Here is a 23,576-nt window from a genome sequence, read left to right as displayed (position 1 = left end):
TTTTCTGAATTATACCAGTACTCTTTCTTCACTGTGGTGGTGAGTCTTCAATGATCATCTCGTCTGCCTCCTCATCTGTTTCTAATGTATGTCAAAAGTGTTTGCTGTGACCAGAAAGTACAGCACGATGTCCTAGATGCCCAGCCACTGAAGTAAGTAAAGTGACAGTCAAAGTGAATCCACTGCATTTCATGGATTATTTACTAGTTGCAAATGCAAAGGGGGTTGTGTACAGTAATGTTTTTTTGCAGGGAGGATACTCACATTTCAAAAGCACAAGCATGCCCTTAAAACACTCATAGGAACGCTGCAGAGAGTGGCAGTAAGAGGGACTATCATCCTCTTGATTTATGTGTTAAATATTGAATACAACTTTACTTCACCCGCTTCGGAAAGTCATGTAGCCGTTAAAAAGCAATGGCAACAAAAGGATTTGTCATTTCTTGTTGGCATGGATTCCTGCATCATAGCAATTACGTAATGTGAACCAACTCAAACGGGTTGATTTTAAACCAGATACCGGATGTTGTTTTTTACCCCCACATTTTAGGATGCTAATAGTGTAAACCTGTAAAACGTTGAAACATGTGATACATTTAAAAACAAACTTGCAATCAATTTACAATAATTATCACAAACTGAACTTTGACCTTTAGCCCTCCCTGAGGGGCCTCGGGCCCTGTTGGCAAACCAGCTTTAGGTACATATAAAGCTGCATTGCATGCTGCATATTATAGGAAAAGTAGAATACTCTCAGAAACGACCTGCTCTCATATGTGAGTGTGCTGCATGTTAGGACTTCAACAACAAAAGTCAGCCTTTCAGCTATTATATCTCCCAAATTCCCCCAAGATGGTTGCAAGATAACTAATATTGTGTGAGGTGTGTACGTAATGTAGTGTGAAACGATGTTCCGCCTCCATGTGGCCGCATGTGATCACAGAGAGCCGGAGGAAGCGCCCCTGGCTGTGTAGTGGGAGTGAAGCGCCTCCTGCTATTTCCCCTCCTCTCCATCCTTTTACGTCGAACCAGAACCATTCATCGCTCCCCTTCTTCAGGCTTCACATCCGGGTCATCCGCTAGTATCTGCCTCCTGCGTCTCTGTGTGTCTGACAGTAATAATCATTTCCTCCGCCGCCGCGCTGTACCGCAGCCCTCTGCCGGACTGCGCGGCTCGCCGAGCGGACACTGCGCCTGGCGTGCACCGCTGATGATGGAGCCACGGGCGCTGTGAGGCTGCAGCCGGTCGCACAAAGGCAGGGATGAGACGGTAGGAGGCGTGTGTAGGGGCCAGTCCGCGGTGATCAACTCGCCCTAACGATGTCTAAGAGCCTCAAGAAGAAAAACCACTGGACAAACAAAGTCCACGAAGCGGTGATAACCCGCGGGAAGGAAGGGGAGCTGGGCTTCGAGCCGAAGGGGGGCGCGGAGATCGGCCAGTTCCCCTACTTCGGCGAGGTGAAGCAGGGGAAGGGGCTGATCCAGAGCGGCAAGCTGGCCCAGGATGAGCTGCTGCTGGAGGTCAACAACATGCCGGTGGCCGGGCTCACCACCCGGGACGTGCTGGCCGTGATCAAACACTGCAAAGACCCGGTCCGCCTCAAATGTGTCAAGCAAGGTGAGATACAATGAGCACGAGGGGCTGGAGCGCGGATTGAGGAGGCGGCGAGGAGTGTGTGTGTCGTGTTGGTGTGTGTGTGTGCGCGTGTGTGTCGCTGGTTTGATGGAAGATGCCATTTGTGCCGTCATGTGTCAGTCTGCACGAGAGGGACGCGCCGTGTGTGGAGGGGACAGCGCGCGGACCCATCGGGCCTGTTTGTTGGTGAACTCTTGTTACGAGACGGACTACCGGGCTCAGGCCACCGGGATCAGTGTCATGATTAGCGGATACGGAAGGAAGCCGGGGAGCAGCCGCCGTTTGTTTACCACAGGGTCGCTGGTTCGATGCCACCGCCTGGAGGGGGTGTGTCCGTTTAGGCTCCACGCCACAGCCTGCGGGTTTCTCCTTTCTTGATGGAGGACAGAGCTCGTTAAACCAAACAGGCCCGAGACCAAGAGGCATGTTGTTCTCTTCGCTGCTGTTCAGTCGGAGCAGCAGGCAGACAGACAGACAGACAGAGAGACAGAGAGACAGAGAGACAGACAGACAGCCAGACAGACGGTCTGCTGGCTGTCTGTCCACACGTTCTGTCATTGCAGTATTATTACTCACTGATGAAGATAACAGTCTGTGTAGCCAAATGCCTTCATATTGATCAGTGCTGTGGTCAACTCGGTCAGCTTTAACTCCTCGCCTTCACACAAATTGCCCCCCCCCCCCCCCCCCACATACACACACAAACATTTGTTTGTTTATGAAATGTTCCTGAGTTCAGAAGCGGAAAATAATTGTCCAGGTCTCTTCCAGTCATGCTTTGAGTAGCGTTTGAGTGTTTTGTTATCGTCAGCCACTGCCATGTTACGTGTGATTATTGTGGCCTCTAGAGCTCGAGGCTTGTTTGAATGTTTCTGAGCAAAGCTCTGGATTCATGGCAACAGGGACGATGACTGAGTGACCTGCTTCTGTCAGCCGGTGTAAATGCAGACAAGTAGGGTCCCGACACGACGAGAACAGCGGACTGTAGGAACAGCGGAGGAGATAGTTATCATGACACCCTCTAAGGCTGCATTTGAGTCCTTATAAGTGGCTAAAAGGTCTGCGTTCTCAGCCATGAAATGAACATTACAGTGGCTTGTTTCTGTGACATGAGAAAAAAAGAAAGAAAAGGAGCGTTTTATTATTATTTTTTGGAGAATGCCAAGTCTGCTCACAGGATTTGTCTTCAAACTCTTTGCCTGACTGCTCTCTCTCAATCTCAGTGTTTCTGGAGGTTGTGTCACTGTGATTGATTATTAAGTTGGAACTACAACTGACAATGGAGGAGTACTGCTCTGTGATGTGTGAGGGGTTAAATGCAAATGTGCATGCATCTCAGACAGGTTTGTTCTCCCCCTCCCTCCTCTCTTATCCATTTAAACATGAAGCTGTGTATTGAACTACCCACCTCCCCACAGCTGTGTGTGGCTTTGAACGTCCTTGAGCCCTCTGCTGTTTCTGCACAACTTGCTTTCGCCTTGTTTTGCTCTGTCCGTCTCTCTTCCTGTCATACGTCCATTTGACTTCCACCCGGTGGAGAGCGGAGTGGATTTATGGCGGTGTGCTCGCAGACAATTGCTGACATACTTGTGGCCCGCTGAGGAATCATTGACAGTGGAAGCAGCAGTCGCTCTGCTCAGAGGCCACACATGGCCAATATCAGAGATGGATGTCCTGTCTGGGTACACAATCATGTCTCACCATGCGAACATACACACAGGGACACATTTTAGCAGACTATTTTCATTCAGGTAGAAACCCCCCTCCGGTCCCTGAGGGAACAGTGGCAGCACGGCCTGATGGACCTGCAGAGAGAGAGCTCACGGTCTGACTGTGCCCTGACCTCCTCTCACACACACATTTCAGGGAACATCCACATCCACATACGGGACACGGCTCTGTAGGTGAAGGGTCTATCATACAGCTTTTACTGGACCAAACCTGTTCAGTTATTTGTGGTACCGCTGCATTCTCAGCCCAATATAGTGTTTATGTATGAAATATAGTTCTGCGTTGGCCAGTTTGTTTGCACGTCACAACAAGCAGGTGTGAGTCCAAAGACATCTTGTGCTATATACACTAAACCGTTTCAAAGTTTGGTATCGCCTTACACAAAAGCTTGATTTGTTACAGTCAGATGGCCAAGAGGACTACTCGATAATTTTTAAATAGTTTTTAATGACTTTAGGTTGTATAAAGTCCTCTAAATAAATTGTATTTCGTATGAAGGGTTTGCAAAACAAGTAATGTGTTGTACGAGAAGAACAAAACACTGTAAAATTGCTCCAAAAAACTGACAATTGAAAACAATCCCAACAGTAGAATAATAATAGAAGATATCACGAGTCGTAAAAGAAACTGGACGCTCAGCAACCGATTCCTGTTCCAGTGTCAAGAACCTGCAGTAATGCCCATTCCAGGCTGGGATATCACAGGTGTGTTGATTTAGAAATGAATAGAAATAGAAGGTCTCGGGATGGCAGCATTGGAATAAACAAAGCTGATTCGTCAGCAACCCTGATGAGTCAGTCACCGACTATAATCAGTTTTAAGATGTTCAATCTAAGCACTAAGTAGATTGCAGAGGGCCCAAAAAACTCAGAATAAAATATTTAGATCACAAATGAAAGAACCGTCATGGTTCAATTATTATTGAGGGTCACATCTGCTTTTCTAGATTGGAAAACAAATTATATATCAATGTTATTTGGGGGTAAAAATGGTTCCAACAGCATTCTTACCAGGCTTGTACCACTATTGGCACATCAACTGAATTACAAGTTTCAAATCATGAAATTCTTCTTCTTTTGGGACCAAAACTATTTTAAACAATAGCTTTGGTATCTGAATTCCACTGTTTTTTGTCTCTGTTAAAACCGTCATCATTGAAGGAAAGAAGAAAAACAAACCTTTGAATGGTAGTGTAACTACAAAACTACAACATAATTTAGTCAGTCAGTTAATGTTGTTTTGCAGAGAAATTATTTAAATCTGAGAGGAGAATTGCCAGGAGTGAAATGTTTGATTCTGCATCTCAAGAGGCCTGTTATTTATTCTGTGTGTGTGTGTGTGTGTGTGTGTGTGTGTGTTTGTGTGTTGCAAATACATATCAACTAATGGCAGTACAGCAATATAACAACACAAATCTTCACGAGTAAATACAAAGAAATCTGTATATTTATGTCAGTTAAACTCTGCAACCTAACATCAGATTATCTGGAGCAATAAAATGGATGAAGACTAAATTCTATTTCGCTGCTTCAGTTTCGGGGTCCTGGTGTTGTACATTATATAGCACAGAGCTATCGTTAGTGTTATTATTAACACCTGTGCTTTTCCTGCCACTGCAGCATCAGTGGAGTGTGTGCACTCTTTTAAGAGGATTGCTTTTGAGCTTCAATGATAAGAATATTTCCAAACGCATTTGTAATTAAAAAACATTCATGGTTATCGATCTTCTTTTAAATGCTGCTGAACAAATGAGTTACTGGCTCAGTCCGTCTGTTTGTAATTATCTGATAAACATCTTTTGTCCGTGTTCATCTCTCCATCAGCACCGAGCAGGAGTGAAGTGAAAACGGCTGCTCCGCTCAGCGAGGCAGATTTCTAAAAGTGCCATGAGGATCATAACTGTCGAGAGGTGTTAGAACAGTATGGAGAGAAGTGTGAGTGTGAGTGTTTGAGTGTGTGTGCGTGTGAGAAAGAGAGGTTTCAAAAGAAGAGTATGGTGAAGGTGTGAAACTGAATATTTCATCTTGTGAGTTTTTTCCCCATTATCTTGGGCAATTCTTCATTTATAAAGTAAATAAATAATGATCTGTTTTTATTGTTCCAACTTGTCACAAAGACTAATGCACAATGCACAATATATGATGGTGATAGCTTGTCTTTGGCTTTCCTTTCTCCCTGATTTAAGCCAAGTTGTTACAGATTTCAGTTCACTTGACATTGTGCTTAAATAGTTTCCTAATTTGTATTTGCCAGCTCCTTTAATTGCTGCTTATCACTTGCATGAGTGTTTGTTCCTGTTTATTCTCCATTTTTGTAAATGAATGCATTATTTTTAACCTTGTATTATTTCATTCAGATTGCATCGCAGTGGTTCTGATTTACATAAGGAGAGAAAGAATCTCAAATGCAATTTTCCCTTTCGTGCATAATAAATGCAAACGTAAGACAAGAAACCCTGCTTGCTGATATTGCCTGTTTGGTCATAATTTTCTTATTTCCAAATAGTTTGAGAGGAGTGTGGAGCAGAATGACCCCAGGATGTTCCATTAATCTGAGTTGATGAGAACAATATGCAGTGCTTTCTGAGGAAAACAACATGAATTAAAAATGTTAACTTGCCCTTTAACATCAAAAGTGGAGTGCAGCCGGCCTCTGTCTCGCTGTGCAGCTCTCGGCCTCAGCCAATATACTGTAGGCCAGGCTCAGTGAAGGAGCTCTGTTTTTACTAATTAAACTGTAAACATGAAACAAGCAGATGAATAATATGAAAAAGTACTTTAAACTGTAACTTCCTGCCCTTTTTGACGACTGTATGCAGCCCACTTACCTCCGGTGGCAACATCTCATTATCAGAACCAGAGTCATTACTAATTAGGAACTAGGAATATGACACCGGTGTTTTTTCGTTGCTCAGTTCATGCACAGAAAGAGACATTAACCTGTCAGGCGTTTCAGATTAACCACTACAATTGTACAGTACTTTATGAAACAATGAGTCTCTGATTCCAGATAGAATACGATAAAAACATGCCTCATTTCTAGGTATCGATCGTCATGTTGCCGGCTGAAATGAAGACTAATGGGACAGATTTATACAGCTTTGGTTTGCTAGATTCAGTTAATGTTAATTTTAAAAGCCTGTGAGAAAAAAGGTCTTAGATATGAATGTGGCGGCTGCGTTGAAGATATATTGCTCAACTCTAATGCTATCATTTTTAGACTGAGGGTAAAGCTGCAAGTCATACATTATTTATTCAAACATGAACTTTGAAATGTTTTTATCCTTAGAACTGAAAAAACAACCTTGGACAACAAACACAGTGGTCGGATTTAGGCTTTAGTATTCATAATTTTAAACTTCACTTTTACATAGGAATTGATTAATGAGTTTACCAAAATATCAGGATAACTAACACGGTTTTATGGCGGGAGGTGGGGGAGGATATGGCTTCCCCAAACGATGTGCAGAACAGAGCTGCCGTACTTTCTCTCGACAGCCAATACGTCAGAAGATTCTCTAATTTTCTGATGTATTGGCTGAGCTCCCATTTCTCTTTTCTTTAACCCTACAAAATACCTAATAACAATAATAAAGCCAATAAAAGTCCCATTGCCAGAAGTAGGTTAATACTGTTGGTTAAAGGTGTATCTAGTTCGTCGGACTTGCTCACGTTTACTCTATTCCCTACACTTTTCTCTTATCACAATCCTCCAAACTCTTGATTCGTATTGCATGCACAACTCGGGTTAGGCGCCCCATGCCTAGTTAGAATTGTTAAGCTACGAGAGGATAAACACAGTAAGTGGGAGGAGTTTAGCTAGCAGTAAATGTGAGCACAAATCTCAGATCCACTGTCCATGAAATAATAATTGGTGTATAATTTGCATTTGAATGTTTCTAGAAACTTAGACCTTCGAGAAACGTTTGCGCTTGTCGAGTTTCCTGACTGTTCAAGTTGTGCCAGTCCTCTTAATGTGAGAACCCTGTGGAGGGCCAGACGGAGCAGAGGAAGAGAAGACAACCTTCTTCTCTTGTGTCGCTTTGTTGACGAGAAGCTTGAAGAATTAGTGCATGACATCCTGTCTGCTCTGTTGGTATTAATAACCCACCAAGAGATGAGTTCTGTCAGAAGTGGAAGATGATTTTATTGAGGCTAGAAGCTGCTGCAGCACGGCTCAGAGGATCAAACTCAAGCTGAGCGAGCCAATGACCAAATATCTAACCGGTCCAGTGAAGTGAATTAGGTCAATGTGGTTCTCCTCACCGTGGACATACTGCATGGGGCAATCTGGGACCGGGCAGCTGCATGTGAAATGTAGCAGCAATGTTTGTGTGATGAAGACATGACTGAAGGGAGCTTTTGTCAAAACAATTTCGCTCTCCTTCGCTCATAATAGGATCAGTTTCCAGCGACCACAAGGATGTGAAAGGTCTTGTGCGTTTGCTTCTTTTCGTAATAGTGGCCTATAAATGGCTTTCAATGTCCCGCGAGTTGGACATTTGGGCACAGATGCCGTTTTTGTAATGAGAAGAGTCGAGAAGTTTAAAGGATTTTCTAGACGCACAAACCTTTTACTGATGGATCACCATGGCGATGTGACGTCATGATGCAGTGTGTGAAGAGGTCATACGTATTCCACACAAGTGTGTTGCCTTGAAACGCAGTTCATCTGGCTGAGACCAAACAACATATTCCTATGATTATTCATGATGCTTTACGGGGTGTTTGTGTGTGTGTGCACATTATTTTGTGGGAACAACAGGAAATGATAAGGTTGTTGACACCATGTCGGTTTCATCTCAGCATTACATCAGAAGTTTTTATGAAATTACATCAGAAGTATAGCTGGTCATTTAAGTAATTCAATAAGAACGTCATAGCACAAAGCGCTTGTATGAGAATTAAATCCTATTAAAATCGGAGTTCTATTTTGATAACTAACTTTTGGCACTGCAGAGAATATTTACATGCTCTGTCTAAATATGTTTACAGCGTATCACGTCATTAGTGTTGAGCAAACAGACATTAACAGCATACTTCTGTCATTTTACATTCAAGGAAATATGTTTTTATGAGACATATCGTATGCTGCAGCATGTGTAGAAACCACTCACATGTTTGTGTTTACTCGTGTTTGTTTGTATTTACACCTCTTGATGGAGCATCCTTTTTACATCCTTTGACACATGCAGTTTATCCCTGAAATGTTCAGGTGCCGCAAATATTCCACATCAGGGGAAAATGCCAGGATGGCTTTGTTGTGAATCAAAACCAGTTGTGCAGGTATACAAAAAGGGTTGCACCTGCATCCAGACTAAACGTTACGCAGCAGCACAAATAGCAAAGATGGAGGAAGTAATAAGATGCTTTATTTATATAAAGTAGCAATCTCATTATAAAAACACCAACACGTCCAGTGTTCAAATTGGGCTGGACTGTAAGTACGTATTTAAAGTATAACAAGTAAAATGGCTCATTGCAGAAAACTGGCCCCTGTCATTCGATATGACTTTATATATTTTACTGATGCATCAATGCATGGGCAGCACTTTACGGATGTACTTGGTCGAGGTGGAGCTAGTTTTAGATACCGTTGAGTTGTTTAATATGAAACAATTCAGCAGATTGTATGAACCATTCATCTCATTTCGCAAAGTAACTGTTAAATATAGCTCTAAATAAAATTAAAATAAATGTAGTGGAGAAAAAGTACCAGTCTGAGAGACACAACGCTCTCTCACCTTTATGGAGGGAGCTGGAACATTTGGCTCATCACTTCACGACTGCTGCATCAACGTGAACAGAAGGTAATTCGGTCGGTACACGTGTGACATGTCTGCTGGTGCACACACACACACACACACACACACACACACACACACACACACACACAGTAGAAGACATGACGCCTGCACACACATTGTATGTCCTGTATCTGCTGAAACAAGAGTCCCCCTCCCAGATTTACAGAATCATATCTTATTCAGTCAGGCATGGCGGCACAGAAGGCAGGGGATGGTTTCATTCATTGACCTACTGCAGATTAACCAGCAGCACTAATCTGATAGCTTCAGATCTGAATGAGAAGGATTATAAAAGCAGGCGTAAGGAGCCGCGGAACTGAAACTGGTGGTTGGCTACCAACAATGGTGTGATTTTTGTGACTTTCTAAAGAGACTATCATTCCTGAGCAGAATATTTTGGATTGGACCCAAATCATATACACAGTGTTACGCTGTATATACACACTGAATGTACAACACATGAAATACATTGTCATGATATTGAGTTAAAGCCCTTTTTATACATTCACACCGTAAGTGTTTCAAAATCCTCCAATTTGTCTTCTTCTTGTTAATCTATATGTCAACCATTGTTTGTTGTTTGTTTGAGGAAAATGAAGAGATAATGGATTTGACCTGAAGTTACCTCATCATTGTAGCTCATATAATAGATGCGTCCATGGTAATGCATCAGGCCTGATAGATAAAGTGCATACATTGCACTGCTGACATAATCATGCTCATTGCAGCAGCAAGCTTTCACTGGAAGAAATCTCAGCTGATGATGTGCTTCATTTGCATTCAGGATCATTTCATCTCTGTAGTTGATGCTTCGTACCAGTAGAGGACAGTAACAGTCTCATCGGGTAGTACTCAGTGAAGCTTCCCTCACTGCACTGGCACTTCAGAGAGGATGCAGTTGATTTGAATGCCCAGTATTTCATCAGCAAAGGTCAAAACCTTTAGCCGTCACTCTCTCATCTGACAGTTGTTGCTGTCTGTAGTGCTGAACTGCCCCGTAACTCCATAAAGCTGTTGAACAGCCTTAAACAGAAAATCATGACTATATTGTATTAGCATGGATTAAGATTTCCACTTAAACTGAAGGTTCACTTGAATCCTAAACATTGTAGAGGCACACATGTGGTGACTATCATGCAGTTTGGGTTTGAGCTGCCCAGAGAGAGAAGTATCAAACTCTGAGGTGTCAGCCTCCACACTGAAATAGTAGCCAGGAATAATAATAGTAGAGGTGAATACATGTTGTGAACTTGTCACTTGTCTTCCTGGAAACAGGGTTTAGGTTTTCCAAGTGGACCCATCTTTATGTCAAAAAAGATTTCCTTTGAAAATGGTCCACGCTGTATCTCTGGAGCAGGGACACTTTCTGAAAACGAAAAATACATTGCAGGTGATGTTATTCTCCAATGTTGTTCACACTACAGATACAATTCTAGGCCACTACAACCAAAGCTATCTGCAAGGTTCTTTAGGAGCAGCCTACATGAGAAAACGTGTTGTTTGGGGGAGATGTGGAGGACCCAACCCGTTGATCCTTTCATTATATTTATAACTAGAACGGGCACTCGGTAGAGCGCATACCTTCGCATATCACAAGATTGGGCATTGAATTATGAACATGTTGGCATTAGTTGCATGCCAATTGGACAAAAATGTATCGTGCTATGGAATTTTTTTTTTTTGACCTTTCCATGACCTTGACCTTGACCTTTGATCCGATTGATCCCAAAATCTAATCAAATGGTCCCCGGATAATAAACAATCATCCCACCAAATTCCATGTGATTCAAGAAGATTTGACCTGTTCATGACCTTTGACCTTTACCTTTGACCCGATCGATCCCAAAATCTAATCAACTGGTCCCCGGATAATAAACAATCATCCCACCAAATTTCATGCGATTCGGTTCAATACTTTTTGAGTTTTGCGAATAACACGCATACAAATAAATAAATAAATAAATACACGGCGATCAAAACATAACCTTCCGGCATTTTCAATGCGAAGGTAACCAGCTGAACATCACGGTGCCCGCATCCAAACACAGGTGATTACGACCAGATTATTAAGAAATAGTTCACATATGTTACCCTGCTATGATTTTAGTGTTGTCTGATCCAGCTATGCATTTGATTTTCAATGGCTGTTTATATAATGTAATATTATATTGATCATGGTGGTCAGAATGTAATGAGTCAGAGCAAAATGTCTGCTTCATGAAGAGCTTATGAGACGTTTCCACCTGACTTGTTTGGATGTGAGCAATGGCCACTTCTTCTCACTCACACGATGTGCTGTTCATATAATTAATCCTAACATATGAGGAGAAAAGAAAATAGAAGTCCAGACAGTACAGTTGTACAGTTATTAAGCAGCATAAAAGGTTCCCGTAGTGATACAGACAGGTTTGATTAGACTATCAGACCATTGTACTCAAATGAAGCCTTGGAGAGGAGTCATTATGATCCTCAGAGGGCAGCCTTTTCTCTGCCACTGCCCCAATTATTCAGATTTATTTTTACTGGGAGCACACCTCTGCTGGTTTTAACCCCTCGTGTTATTGACATATGCACCCCCCAAACCAATACGTTTCTCATTACTGTTCATTCTAAGGCTTTTTCATAGCTCGCTATTTTATACCATTTTCTGTTACTCACTGCTTTAGAACAGAGTATAAAGTGTTTCAGCCCACACACACTTTTACCTTCCTCCAGAGTTGTATCCTCTCTCCTCTTTTTCTGAAGCTCTCAGTCAGTCTGTTGCTTTAATTCTCATTAAGATGCATCCTGCTTGTTGTGCGAGGAGCGCAGCTTGAACTGGAGAGTGCAATCAGACATCTCCATAGAGCCACATTTAAAACAGGAGCATTTAAAACAGGACTATATTTTGTACCATATACAACAAAAAAAACACCCACCTCATCAGCAAAGACATGCGAGGTGAAGGGAGACAAGAAATTAATGATGTCTCTGTGGGAGGAGGAGGACGGTACATGGAATATTATGGTTGGAAATTCACATAACCTCCTGCTAAAATCACATCTGTAGAGTGGGATTGTTTCTCCTTATAGTGACTGAGAGGATGTAAATGTGTGTCTGGCCTTGATTACGGTGCTGTAGAGAAAGACATGGAGGAACCGCATCATTAAGACTAGTCTAGGGATGGGGGGATCAATATTAAGACCTTTAGGAGAGAGGCTCTGCCATTTACTATTAATAATGGGCCCTGCCGCCTGCTGTAATAATGTCATTAGGAAGACTGGAAACAGATACTACATCCACAACTAAACGGCCTCACAATGCACCCACATGTAGAAACTATCGGAACATATACGGTATTATAACATACACACCAAGTCAGATCATGACAGCATAATCACTGGAGAGGTATGAGGAGACAAAAGAGATGCAACAAAGGGTGAACAGAGAGGAGACATCAATGGCGGGAGGGAAATGGAGGGCGAAATTACTTTGCTAAATTGCTATTAGTTACCAGTAACGTCACACCGGTTTAGCTCATGAAGCGACACACGACCATCGGTCAGGGCTTCACTGTGACGCTACGCCATTAACGGGAGATACAAGAGACACCTTTAACTCAAGGTTAATTCAGGCTAACTTACTTGTTGTTTTGCTTTAATAAAATGTGATAACCTCGCTGGTTTCGGACACTTCTGTTTCTGTATAGTTATCATAACTCAACTCTTAAGATGTTTTGACTTGTTGCAGCCAGAAAATCCCACGTGTAACTGACACTGGGGACGTCTCCAGTTACATATTGCAGTGCAGCAATTAGTAGTTATTAGTAACACCTGTGTTTTGACAAGCCAAATTGTTTTCAGTGAAAAAAAGGCTATTCCATTTTAGTTTGACTCCAAATGTTATTCCAACATCATCTCCCGAAGATCTACAGGTATATGAACAAAGTGGATTGAGTTATGAGGCCTGCAGGTGCATGAAAAGTATAAGTTAGTGTCCATCTGTGTTTTCAGTCGTTGACCCAGGTGGTATTTGCTGAAGATGGTTTGTTTGTACAGAGGCATGACGGGGATGAGCAGTACCACGTCCAGCAGCGTGAGTACTGAGGAGCATTTGGTTGAGCAAGCAAAGACATATTCCACTTTTTTAATTGTGCACTATGTTCCAGTCCACAGTGAATACACTGACTCCCGTGCTGCAGTTGTACTCTGTAGCCCGGGTGACCTCTTGTGGGAGTGAAGGCAAACTATCGATCACCAAGGCTGTCTCTTGGTTTTGTTCTCCATGACAACCACTCTGGTACAGCACCACTACACCTCAGCTCTCCACAGACGCCCCCATCAATCAGCACAACTCTTGGCCTTTAACTGACCACAATGGATTCCAAGTAGTAGCATGTTATGTCTTTGTCGCTTGGATTAGATCAGGTGTTTGTTTGTGCTGCGTGTCAGGTGTATCTAGGCTTTAGTTGGAAGGAAACAGAGAGAGCTTGTGTGTTAAACATAAGTATTGTGTGACCATGTTTAACTTTCAGTGTCTTTTTGTGTTATTCTTATTATGAGGTTTCATTTGCAAGTATGTGTGAACATGTTGCTGTGTGTATATCCAAGGGCAGAAAGTCATGTTGGTTTTCCAGAAACGTGACTTCAGGGTTGTTTTCACTTAAGAGTTGAGCAGTTAAACTTTAAAGAGAGAAAGTTTGAGAATCAGTGTGGCATGACTTTGCTTCCCTCCTCTCCGAGCCTCCTGGGAGAGTGGGCATGTCAGACCTCATTATACCTTCCCAAATCAAACAAAATGGCTCCTGTTGGTTTCTACCAGGCAGCAACCTGCAGCTCTGGAAAGTGAAGGCAATGTGGAAGTGCAAGCGTCGTCAGCCTCCAGCGCTGAGAAATTAAGCCAACGTGGAAGTGTCACAACTGCAGTTCCTCAAATAGCCACTTGAGGCTGGCTCCAAAAGCGAGCCATCCCAACCTTCATCGGCCACCATGTTTCAATGCCTACATTTGCAGCATAATTAAACATGTTTACAGCTGGTACAAACAATGGTTTTGGTCTAGACATGATTTCACCCCTCATGACAACTGCACGGAGGGGGAATTTAATGTAACTAACCGGTTTGAATTATATGAAGCTTAAAATTAGGAATAAATAGGGTTGTGGGCAATGTTCCCTCTAAACTGCGCGCCTGTGCAATCGCGCACTGCTCGCACATTCTCAGCGCACAAGAAAATCTATGCAGCGCATAAAATAAAATTCACCATAAAAGTATTAATTAATATCTAACATTAGATCTAATCTAATTAATTCAACCAATAATAATGTGTACCATTTTTCAATGTAACACAGTGAGTGACAGGTGTCCAGCCAATGATACGATACGGTTTACTTACGCTACGCAGCCAATCGTAGCATTGATAGTGCTTGCTTATGTGCCCTGCCCATACGCACCATGCAGGTTAGCTAGCTAACAACAACACGGCGGGGTTATGAGATGCAACCCCTTATCATGGCGAAACGAACGGGCAGCGCCGGCGACACGTCCACTCACCAAGCCAAAGTAAAAAAGAAATGCGGTTCTTTTAGGATGGAATGGCTGTCGGAGTATGTGCAAATAGAAGAACAAGCGGTGAAACTGGGTCAGATTTTGTCTTTTTCGAGTGAGAAAGGTCTACTCTGCAAAACATGCAGCGAAGCCAAAGTAGCAAATGAGCTTTCAGCGGTAACATTGTGGACTGAATGGGAGTTGGACTACCTCAAGCGTCACATTCAGCAGAAAAGTCATTTGAAAGCTGTTGGAATTGTACGAAGACTCAAGGTGGGACAGGGGATTGGTTCATTATTGCGGGAGAGCGCAAACGACAGAGAGAAAAGGAAAGAGCTGTCACGCAAAACAAAATCTGACCCCAAGCAAGGTAAAGTTCTCGTTGACAATATTTTACTTGCCATCAAAATGAATGCATCAATGCTGTCAGTTCAACAAATCCACAATCACATGGCAAAGTATGTGAGTACTTGAAGTGGCACATTTGGACCAGCTGATGCGCATAAAGTCAAAGCAAGAAGCAGACGAAGCATCAACAAAGTGTACAACCGTTGGAGAAGTGAGGACAGACGTGAAAAATAAGGTAACATTTAAGTCAAAATGTGTGCATATTCTAGTGACATTAAGATTTTTTATTTATGGATATTTATCATTAAATGCTGTTCCTACTAAATAATTTATGGGTAGTAGAAATGCAAATAAAAAACGGTGTAATTAGATATTTTACAGACAAAGAGTTACAGGAATTTACACTGTATCACAAGCTACAGCACATGTCATTGAGCAAAATGTGAATGTTTTAATGTGAACAAAATGTTATGTCTAAAAGGTGTATATGTCTCATTTCTTCCAGAACAGAACCCTCAGCCAGGCCACAACTGGACCACAGCCAGGCCAAAGCAGGACTCTCGCATATATAACATACGATACATCTCATGAACAACAAGATTTTTGTCTTTTTCATCTTAAGTGGGCCAAATCGCTTATATCAAAAGTAAACTAATGAAAATTGATGCTGTAATTTGATTCTTTTAATAAGCCATGTAACTTGCTATGATCCAAGGTTTTGAACAGGTGTGATACTGGTGTGTGGCCACAGCGTGCACATCTGATGTTGCTCACAGTGGTCCTCAGTGTGCTCAGGGAGCGTGTGTGTATGCCCAGACACATGCAAAATTAGAGGGAACATTGTGTGGCCACTTTGAGTGACAGGTGGGTGTCTTATCAGGTTGCTACCTGTCTGCTGGGTCGTCAATGCCATGAAATACAAACAGCGTGATGTCCGTTTGATGAATTATGGTGCCATAAGAGTTACATAGATGATAAAGCAGGGTATACAATACTTTAGGGCATGGCTGTATTGTGATTGACAGGTTGCTTCCACGTTGTTGTCCGCTCTGGGAGTTGTCTGTTTTTTAGTCTTATAACATTAACCCTTTCTCAGTGTGTTTTTCAAGCAACATTTTTTTTAGCTTCTTAGATTTGAGAAGTTGCTGCATTTTCATTTTTTTGTAAAAGTAATAATTTTTGGTTTGGAAATTTTGGTTGGATCAAAAAAGACATTGAAAGACATCTTTACTTTGGATTCTGTGAACTTTTTGACCGAATGATTAATCCAAAAGAAAATTGTTGAAATAATACAACAAAGGATTTATCTGCCTTGATGTCAGACATTAAACACTATAGGTCACAGAAATGCATGAATACAACAAGAAAGTGAAATTATTTCAGAAAAACTAGATCAAGCCAAACATCAAATCACAACCTGAACCATAACCGTGTCAGATTGAGACCAAATATAAACCTGAATACAGTATAGAAGAACAAAGCTGTTTATGTTAAAGTATTACATTTATAGATCCTGCTTTGGCCTGAATATATGAAAGAAATTTGCACAAAGCACGAACAAAATTGAAACGGCAGAAATAAATAGATTGTATGGCAGATGAGACTGTTCTGAGTGTGTTGTGCGCTAGTTATCTGGACCTCAGGCTAGATGCTGCTCCAAGGTAGACGGCGTATCAAGATAGGTGGCAGGTGTTGAAGTGTGATTTTGACCTACTGAGGGCACGAAGGGCATAACTAACAATTTAAGGATCTCTGGGAGGAAAGTGGTATTATTATCAGGCCTGCTATTTTGCATCTTTAATATTCTCACACTGTAGTTTCATCTATAAATCACAAAGATGGACAAATGAACAACAACTTGTGAATGTGTTACTGAAAAACAAATTAACAAAATATCTGCATTAGTTTGGATTTGGTCTGAAGTTTAGGATTAGGGTAAAATATTTAGGATTTGGTTTTTGATAATATCTGTTAATTTTCCAATTATGTGTTCAGATGCATTTCCATTAGAAGATGTCCACAGCTAAGCTCTCATGAGCCTGACCCTGAGTTTGATCACAGCATGGTCAGTATACACTTACAGGGAATATCCATTACAGCACCTGAGGGAAAGCTACAATCAGTCATCAAAAAAGTTAAAATATATTTAATCCACACCATTGTAGGGGACACTGTTGGGAGCACATAATTCACAAGATGAGTAGGGTGGTGTGCATGATACGTGACCGGGTCCCTTTAAGAGCTGGGAGCGTAACCAGGGCAACAGGGTGGCGTCGAGGGGTTTAAAAGGTCACGCGGTGTCAGTGTCACGGGTGAAATGTTTGTGTGAGGAAATAAACGGCCACAAAGGTGTGCAGCCAAAGAAAGTGACTTTGTCCATATTGTTCATTCCCGCGCTCCTACACCATCATTATTACACCGTCACTAAAATGCAAATATCACCAATATTGAAGGAACTCTCAGTTGAATACGTAGTTGTTGTGAAATAGGAAAAGAGCACCCTTTATTTCCTTTCATATTTGCAAAATTCAGAACTTTTAGATTAAATTATCTAACATTGGACAGATTACAATCACAGATTTCTGCCCAATAAAGAGAGAATCCAGATCCTCTGTAAGGGAAATGAAGCGCTGTCTGGCTGACTGCTCCGGGAGTCTGAGAGCCGCAGCAGCAGTAAGTAGCCGTAATGGAGGTGATGTCCGATCTACTCGTTACATGCCTGTAGCGGCTGGTATTCTGGTATTTACGCCACTGTCTTTAGTGAAACAACAGCACCTTGTTTTTACAGTGTCCTGCTGGAGATGCTACATGAATATATGATTATTGTGAAGATACAATATCAATAGTGTTTGAAGTTGAGGGGATTAAAAACTCAATCAGTCAAACCATTGATTTACACACTGGGATGCTCCAGTATATCTTCATAGTACACTATTTTGAATGGTAATGAGCTAAATATGATCTTATCTAATATAATAACTATTGTTAAGGATGAATTTGTTTATTTTCTAATGTGTTCTCATTTGAAATGGAAGAGTTGCTTTTGTGAGTTTCATACAAGCGTGACTTTCCTTTCAGCTGCACATTGAATTGGAGCACCACACCAGGCTAGGGTTAGGGTTATGGGTGGGGTGGGTGGGGGGTCATTGACCTCAGTTTCATGTCACTCCCTTATCGCTCATCCCACATTTCCTGTCTGCCTCTCAACCACACGTTATACTAAAGCAAATAGCCACAACAATAAACTTGTTTGAGTATGTTGCCATTTTTATAATACACATTATTTCCCCTTGTACTCAAATCACATTTCTCATAGATAATAATGAAATGATTTACTTTGACACAGAACCAGTGTTGCTCATTTAATATTATATAGTGTATGCCACATACCATTTATACATCTCTCTCTGAAATAAATATTTGTTGTTGATTCAAAGGCTTTCTTTATAAAAATTGAAAATGGTCCCTGGTTGAACATACAATGTCGCCTGATGTTCACTGTCATGCAGTCAGAACCATTTATGGCCCAAATAGTTTGTATCGTACAGACGTTGTTTTCCACATTTGGATACAAGCAGCGTGATAAATGCTGAGCAGGGGCAGAGGAAACTCACCCGGCAGTAACAGACACATAGTCTGAGATATTGAACAAATAAATTCAACAGACAAGCCCATGGAGACCCACTGTACCATTGCATCGTGTGTTTATTGATCGGGCGGAGGCTGCTGTAGTGGAGGCAGCTCCAGCAGCTCCACCAGTAATCAGCTATAGCAGTTTGTGTTTAGCAGCTGCTGCAGGGAGGTTTGTGGAGCGGCGGGAGAGGGGCATCATGTTGACATCTTTTGTTTCCTTTTTCTGGATCAGCTGATGGTCGATTGATGGAGACTATGCGACCTGCATGGACTCATGTCGTGATGTACTGATTGATATCTGCCTTGATGAGTTTGTGAATGAGCGTGGCTGTCATCCTTTTCCTTTTGACTCGCGACTCCTTTTTGAACATATACAAAACGTTCTCGCAACATGTTCCTGCTTTATTGAAGCAGCCAACCACAAAACAAGTTGACATTGATGTTTACTGCAACTCTGCCTATTTGAAGAGGTATACAGTACCGATATAACGCCTCTATAGATACACTCCTCCTTCTCCACACTCAGCTGTGCCCTGAGCTGAGTTTGTGTGTTGGTGTTTGTTTATTCCTTGTATGTAGACCAAACCCAGCCCAAGACAGCGCTCAAGGCATCTCGACTGGCGTCTGCAGCTATGAGCTCATCGCTCATCTCTCTGTGTGCGTATTACCGTGTGTTACCTCGGTGTGACATATGCTGCCGTTGCGTTTCACGGCGTTTCTCTCTATTCGGATATGTTTACACAAGGTCAAACGGGGAGAGCATCTGGTTTGCGAGAAGCAGAGTATTTGGGGAACGTCAGGGAGCATCTGGGTGCGCTCGCACAAACACACACTCCGGAATACAGACACACATCTACAAATGCTTTCATCCACAAAAACATTTACTTTATACTGTTACTCAATATCTCTCTCACACAAACCTTCACCGTACAAAAGCACAAACACGCCAGTGCAGTAAACGCAGCAGCAGATAGGGGCCGCTGCAGGACAGAAGGAGCGCGGTGGCCAATCCGCTGGCAGGTCGTTTGGAGCCCGGCTTCTCACTGCCACATCTCCTTCTCCTCTCCTTTTCTCCCGACGGTCGTCGTCTCTTTACATCTCTCCGCGTCTCTCGGCATCTCCCTTCCCCCTCATCCTCCTCGTCTTCTCTGGGATTACATTTTTGGATACAGCCAGGTGCTGAGTGCGTGCGGTGGAACTGCGGTGGAGAAGCAGCGGCAGGAAGGAGGAAAGTGAGCTTTCAGCAGAAGATGTTGGGTGGTTGGTTGCGAGGCTAGAGGACGCCTGGGAGGACAGGCTGTCTGTGGATGTGTACCTGTGGAGAAAGGACCGCTTTCATGAACATCGGAGCTCGCTGCTGATGAGGTGCCTGGTCTGCACAGCCTTTTTTCGTCACTCTGTCTGTCCGTCTCTCCATCTCTCTGTGAACATATGTCTGTGTGTGTTGGCGTGCATGCATACATATGTGTGTGTGTCGGTGTCTGTGCATGTCAAAGATATGGCCTATGCCTGAACACATAGCTCTGTGAGATGATCTTTTTGGTTTAAACCATTCTGAGAACTGCGACAGTCCTCGTAATGTTAATTAAGATTTCATCACGTCTTCCTTTGTTTTCTGGCGGTCTCCTCTCCTCTCCTCTTTCCCCTCCTCTAGCTCTTTGCTGTTTATGAGGCAATTCCAAATGCTTCGAAGCCTCGCTAAAATGGTGTCAGTTTACAAAAGATGTTATTCCAAAAGGCTTCATCACAGAGTCACCTCTGTCAGCGACATACATCCTGGTATCTACAAAGCCTGTGCAGGGTAAAGAATCTTTTCTCCGACGTTGCGCCGTATGTTCTCTTTGACGGTAGACGCTGCATAATCTCAACCGGTAGGCCGAACGCTGTCAATTTAATTTGGCAGGAGGTCGCCAGAATATGCATGAGTGATATGTTTTTCATTTGTAAATGCATGGCATGTAACCTCATCCCTCCCGCGGTCCGATGTGATGGTCACACGTACCGAATGTTGTGTGGAGAATAAGTTCTCCTCCTCTCATCCTCCTGGGCTTCTTCGGTTTGGGATGAAGGGAGGAGAAACAAGTCATGCACATTATCACAGAGCGTGTGTGTGCAGCACAGACATGTTGGCCTGCTCGTCGTCCCCTGCCTTCACTTACCTCTGCCACTTGTTTTACTGTGTTACAGGAGGACAGCTTGTTCACAAATAATAAGCAAAGGCAAAGATGAGGTGGTGTGAGCTTCTGTCCTCTGTAGGCCTTTGTCACCCAACCTGCTGACACCGCTGGTTTACACAATTACCATGATCTGTGTGTGTGTGTTTACGTCGGCGTGTGTAGTAGCCTCTGCTTTTTTGCTTTGTTGTAAAACAATCTGTGCCAATTTGCCTCGTTTTGACTCTAAAAATCTTGTTTTTTTCACACCCGTAACATTGTGTTCCTCCTTTACTTCTCCCAACGAGTTTCAAGGTTCATCTTTGACTTCTTCTTCATTGTCTGACAAGTGTGACAAGCCGTGCATTCTGTGTCAGCTTAAACTCTTTGTTGATGTAATATAATGTTTGCACGGATACAATATTTAAAACCAAAGATGCAGGATTTCTTTTAAAGTAGCCTTTTCTGTCCGTGGGTTTTAGCGAGTTTGAGTTGGACAGAATGAGTGTAATGACCGGCCCAGTGGGCATGCTGCTGGTTCTTCCAGTGGAGTCAGTGCCTTTTAGTTCCCAATACGGTGTCACTTGCATCACAATTGATCTCAAGCCTTGAAGCAGGACTCAATAAGAGTCAGTGTGGCATGTCATGTTATCAAATGAAAGCTCGAATCCCTCTCTTCCTGTGTTTGTTCTCAGGTGGGGTGGTTGACAAGGATTTGCGGCACTACCTCAACCTGCGTTTCTCCAAGGGCTCAGTGGACCACGACCACCAGCAGATCATCAGAGACAACCTCTACCTCCGCACGGTTCCCTGTGAGTCCACCCGCCTCTCTCCTTTCTTCTGGCTTCTATTCATTCCTCTTTGATCTTCTCCTCTCCTCTGCCGCCCCGTGTGTCTTTGTCATTGTTTTTCTCCCTTTCATAGATCTGATTTCACACACCCTCTTCCTCCTCCAGGCATATTTAATTCTCGGTCTCTTTTTTAGTATTGCATAGCCCTTGGGACGTTGCCCTGGTGTTTTTACATCACACTCTTTCTCTCCGTCTCTCACCGTCTATTGCTCCTTATTTTCAGTCAATCGTCCGGCTGCTGAGCTCTCAGCCTGTGGTTTCCACGGCAACCACCCTCTTGTCTCGAGGCTTGCGTTGCCTTGACGCCCTACCCCCTCCAGCACACGCTAGACATGCACAACACACACGCAGATATGCAAACGCGTCATTCTCTCGGATACATTAAGAAAGTGTTTCTGTTATCTATACGTGAGATATCTTACAAAAATGTGGGTTGTTTACGTTGTGTTGTCAGTGCGTGTGCCTGTTGGGCAACGATGTCATTGCTGTGATTTACATTGAGGGGATAGCGTCCCCAGCAGCCCTCCTTGTTGTCACTATAACAAGCAGCTCGTGAATCGGCTCCTCTAGAGGCTGAGACTGCTCTGACGCTTGACTCTGCAGACTACACATGTTACTCCATTCATGCGGCATGTGGATTGGTGCACTGTGATTTGATGTTTGTTGAAGGGCTTTGCACTCATCTGACAGTGTTCAGTATCCTCCATTAACTCAGTCATGGGTGTTTTACTAGCAGAGGTGGTTGAGTTGAGTCAACCGGCCTTTTGGCCGTTCGTGAACCGACAGATGGTAAAAAATCATGAGAATGCTAAGATTTGACGTCAGTGATAATTGTTTTTGTGTTGGCTGAGCGCTTCTATGATGCTAGATGTCCTCTGCCGGTGTGTTGAGCCGCTGACACAGAAGTGATTGTTTAATACGCTCGCACAGCTGCAGTCGTCAGCCTCTCTTTCCTTCCTCTCGCTCTCCCTCCCTCTCTTCTGTCGTCTTCATCTCTTTGCTTTCACTCTTTGCTCTCTCATGTTCCTCCTGCTTCTCCCTCCTTATCTGCCTCTTTGATTTCTTTTGGTCACCACCTCATTCCATCACTTGTTCACTTCCTTTCAATTCTAACTCCAGCCAGACAGCCCACTCTCCGTCTCCTTTTTTTCTATCTACCTCTGCCTGTTGGCTGTGTAATAGTGCAGCGAAGGCAGACATGGTGACAACTAGGTGATGTGGACTGGCTGAGGTTCAACACTGCAGGTCCTCACACACTTCAGCCCTGTCACGGCATAGGCCTCTTGTTACAAAACCAATGTTACAAATGTGGCAACAAAAAAGAAAGTGAATTCGGTGTGTGTATGCGCTGGGTAAATAACAAGTCTACCTGAGCACAAGGTTCCAATGTCTGAAAAAAACATGAAAAAGAGAGCTTGGCTCTCTAGATCTTACTGCTGTTGGATAGGTTCTTTTGTTTCAGCTCATATGAGACTATTTGTGTCTTTCCAAAGCCAGATAATGACAGAGAGGAGTTGATAACCGCTCTCTTGAGTTTTGTTTCCCTCTGGGTGCATAAGTGTGTTTGACAGCTCTGGGGAAAGTTCTGCTGGAGTTGTCACTTCCAGCTTTTCTGATTAGATAATTCACATAAAATTGTTTTGGAAACACTGTGTCATAAGAATAAAGTGGGTCAGTTAGGAAATAGTAGAAGAGTGTGGCCAATCAAAAGAGTGACGGTTTAAACCAGGCCGGTGTTGGCGACAGGAGCAGAGAAGACGTTAGTTGTAAAATTGTCTCGTCATAGTGAAAGTGTGACGGGTCGAATAGTATGAACCGAATAGCACAACTCAGGAGACAGAACTGCAAATAATGATCCTTTACTCAGAGTATCATCAGGAACAGAACAGGAAGA

At 43.0% G+C, this 23,576-nt stretch overlaps 1 protein-coding gene across 4 annotated transcripts in view; it reads left to right on the top strand.

Annotated features, from left to right (window-relative positions):
* The first annotated feature begins 1,320 nt into the window (after positions 1–1,320).
* The window catches only part of LOC130195565 (membrane-associated guanylate kinase, WW and PDZ domain-containing protein 2-like), a 76,284-nt gene continuing 54,028 nt past the window's right edge, over positions 1,321–23,576 (top strand). For all 4 annotated transcript variants that reach the window (XM_056417162.1, XM_056417161.1, XM_056417160.1 and 1 more), the window contains exons 1-2: positions 1,321–1,618; positions 21,527–21,643. In XM_056417162.1, coding sequence (XP_056273137.1) covers positions 1,321–1,618; positions 21,527–21,643 — 415 coding nt within the window. The remainder of the gene's footprint in view (positions 1,619–21,526; positions 21,644–23,576) is intronic.

Source organism: Pseudoliparis swirei, chromosome 6, assembly GCF_029220125.1.
Source record: "Pseudoliparis swirei isolate HS2019 ecotype Mariana Trench chromosome 6, NWPU_hadal_v1, whole genome shotgun sequence".
Taxonomy (NCBI): Eukaryota; Metazoa; Chordata; class Actinopteri; order Perciformes; family Liparidae; genus Pseudoliparis; species Pseudoliparis swirei.
The sequence above is the reverse complement of the archived record's forward strand: the minus strand, read 5'-3'. Positions and strand labels throughout refer to the sequence as shown.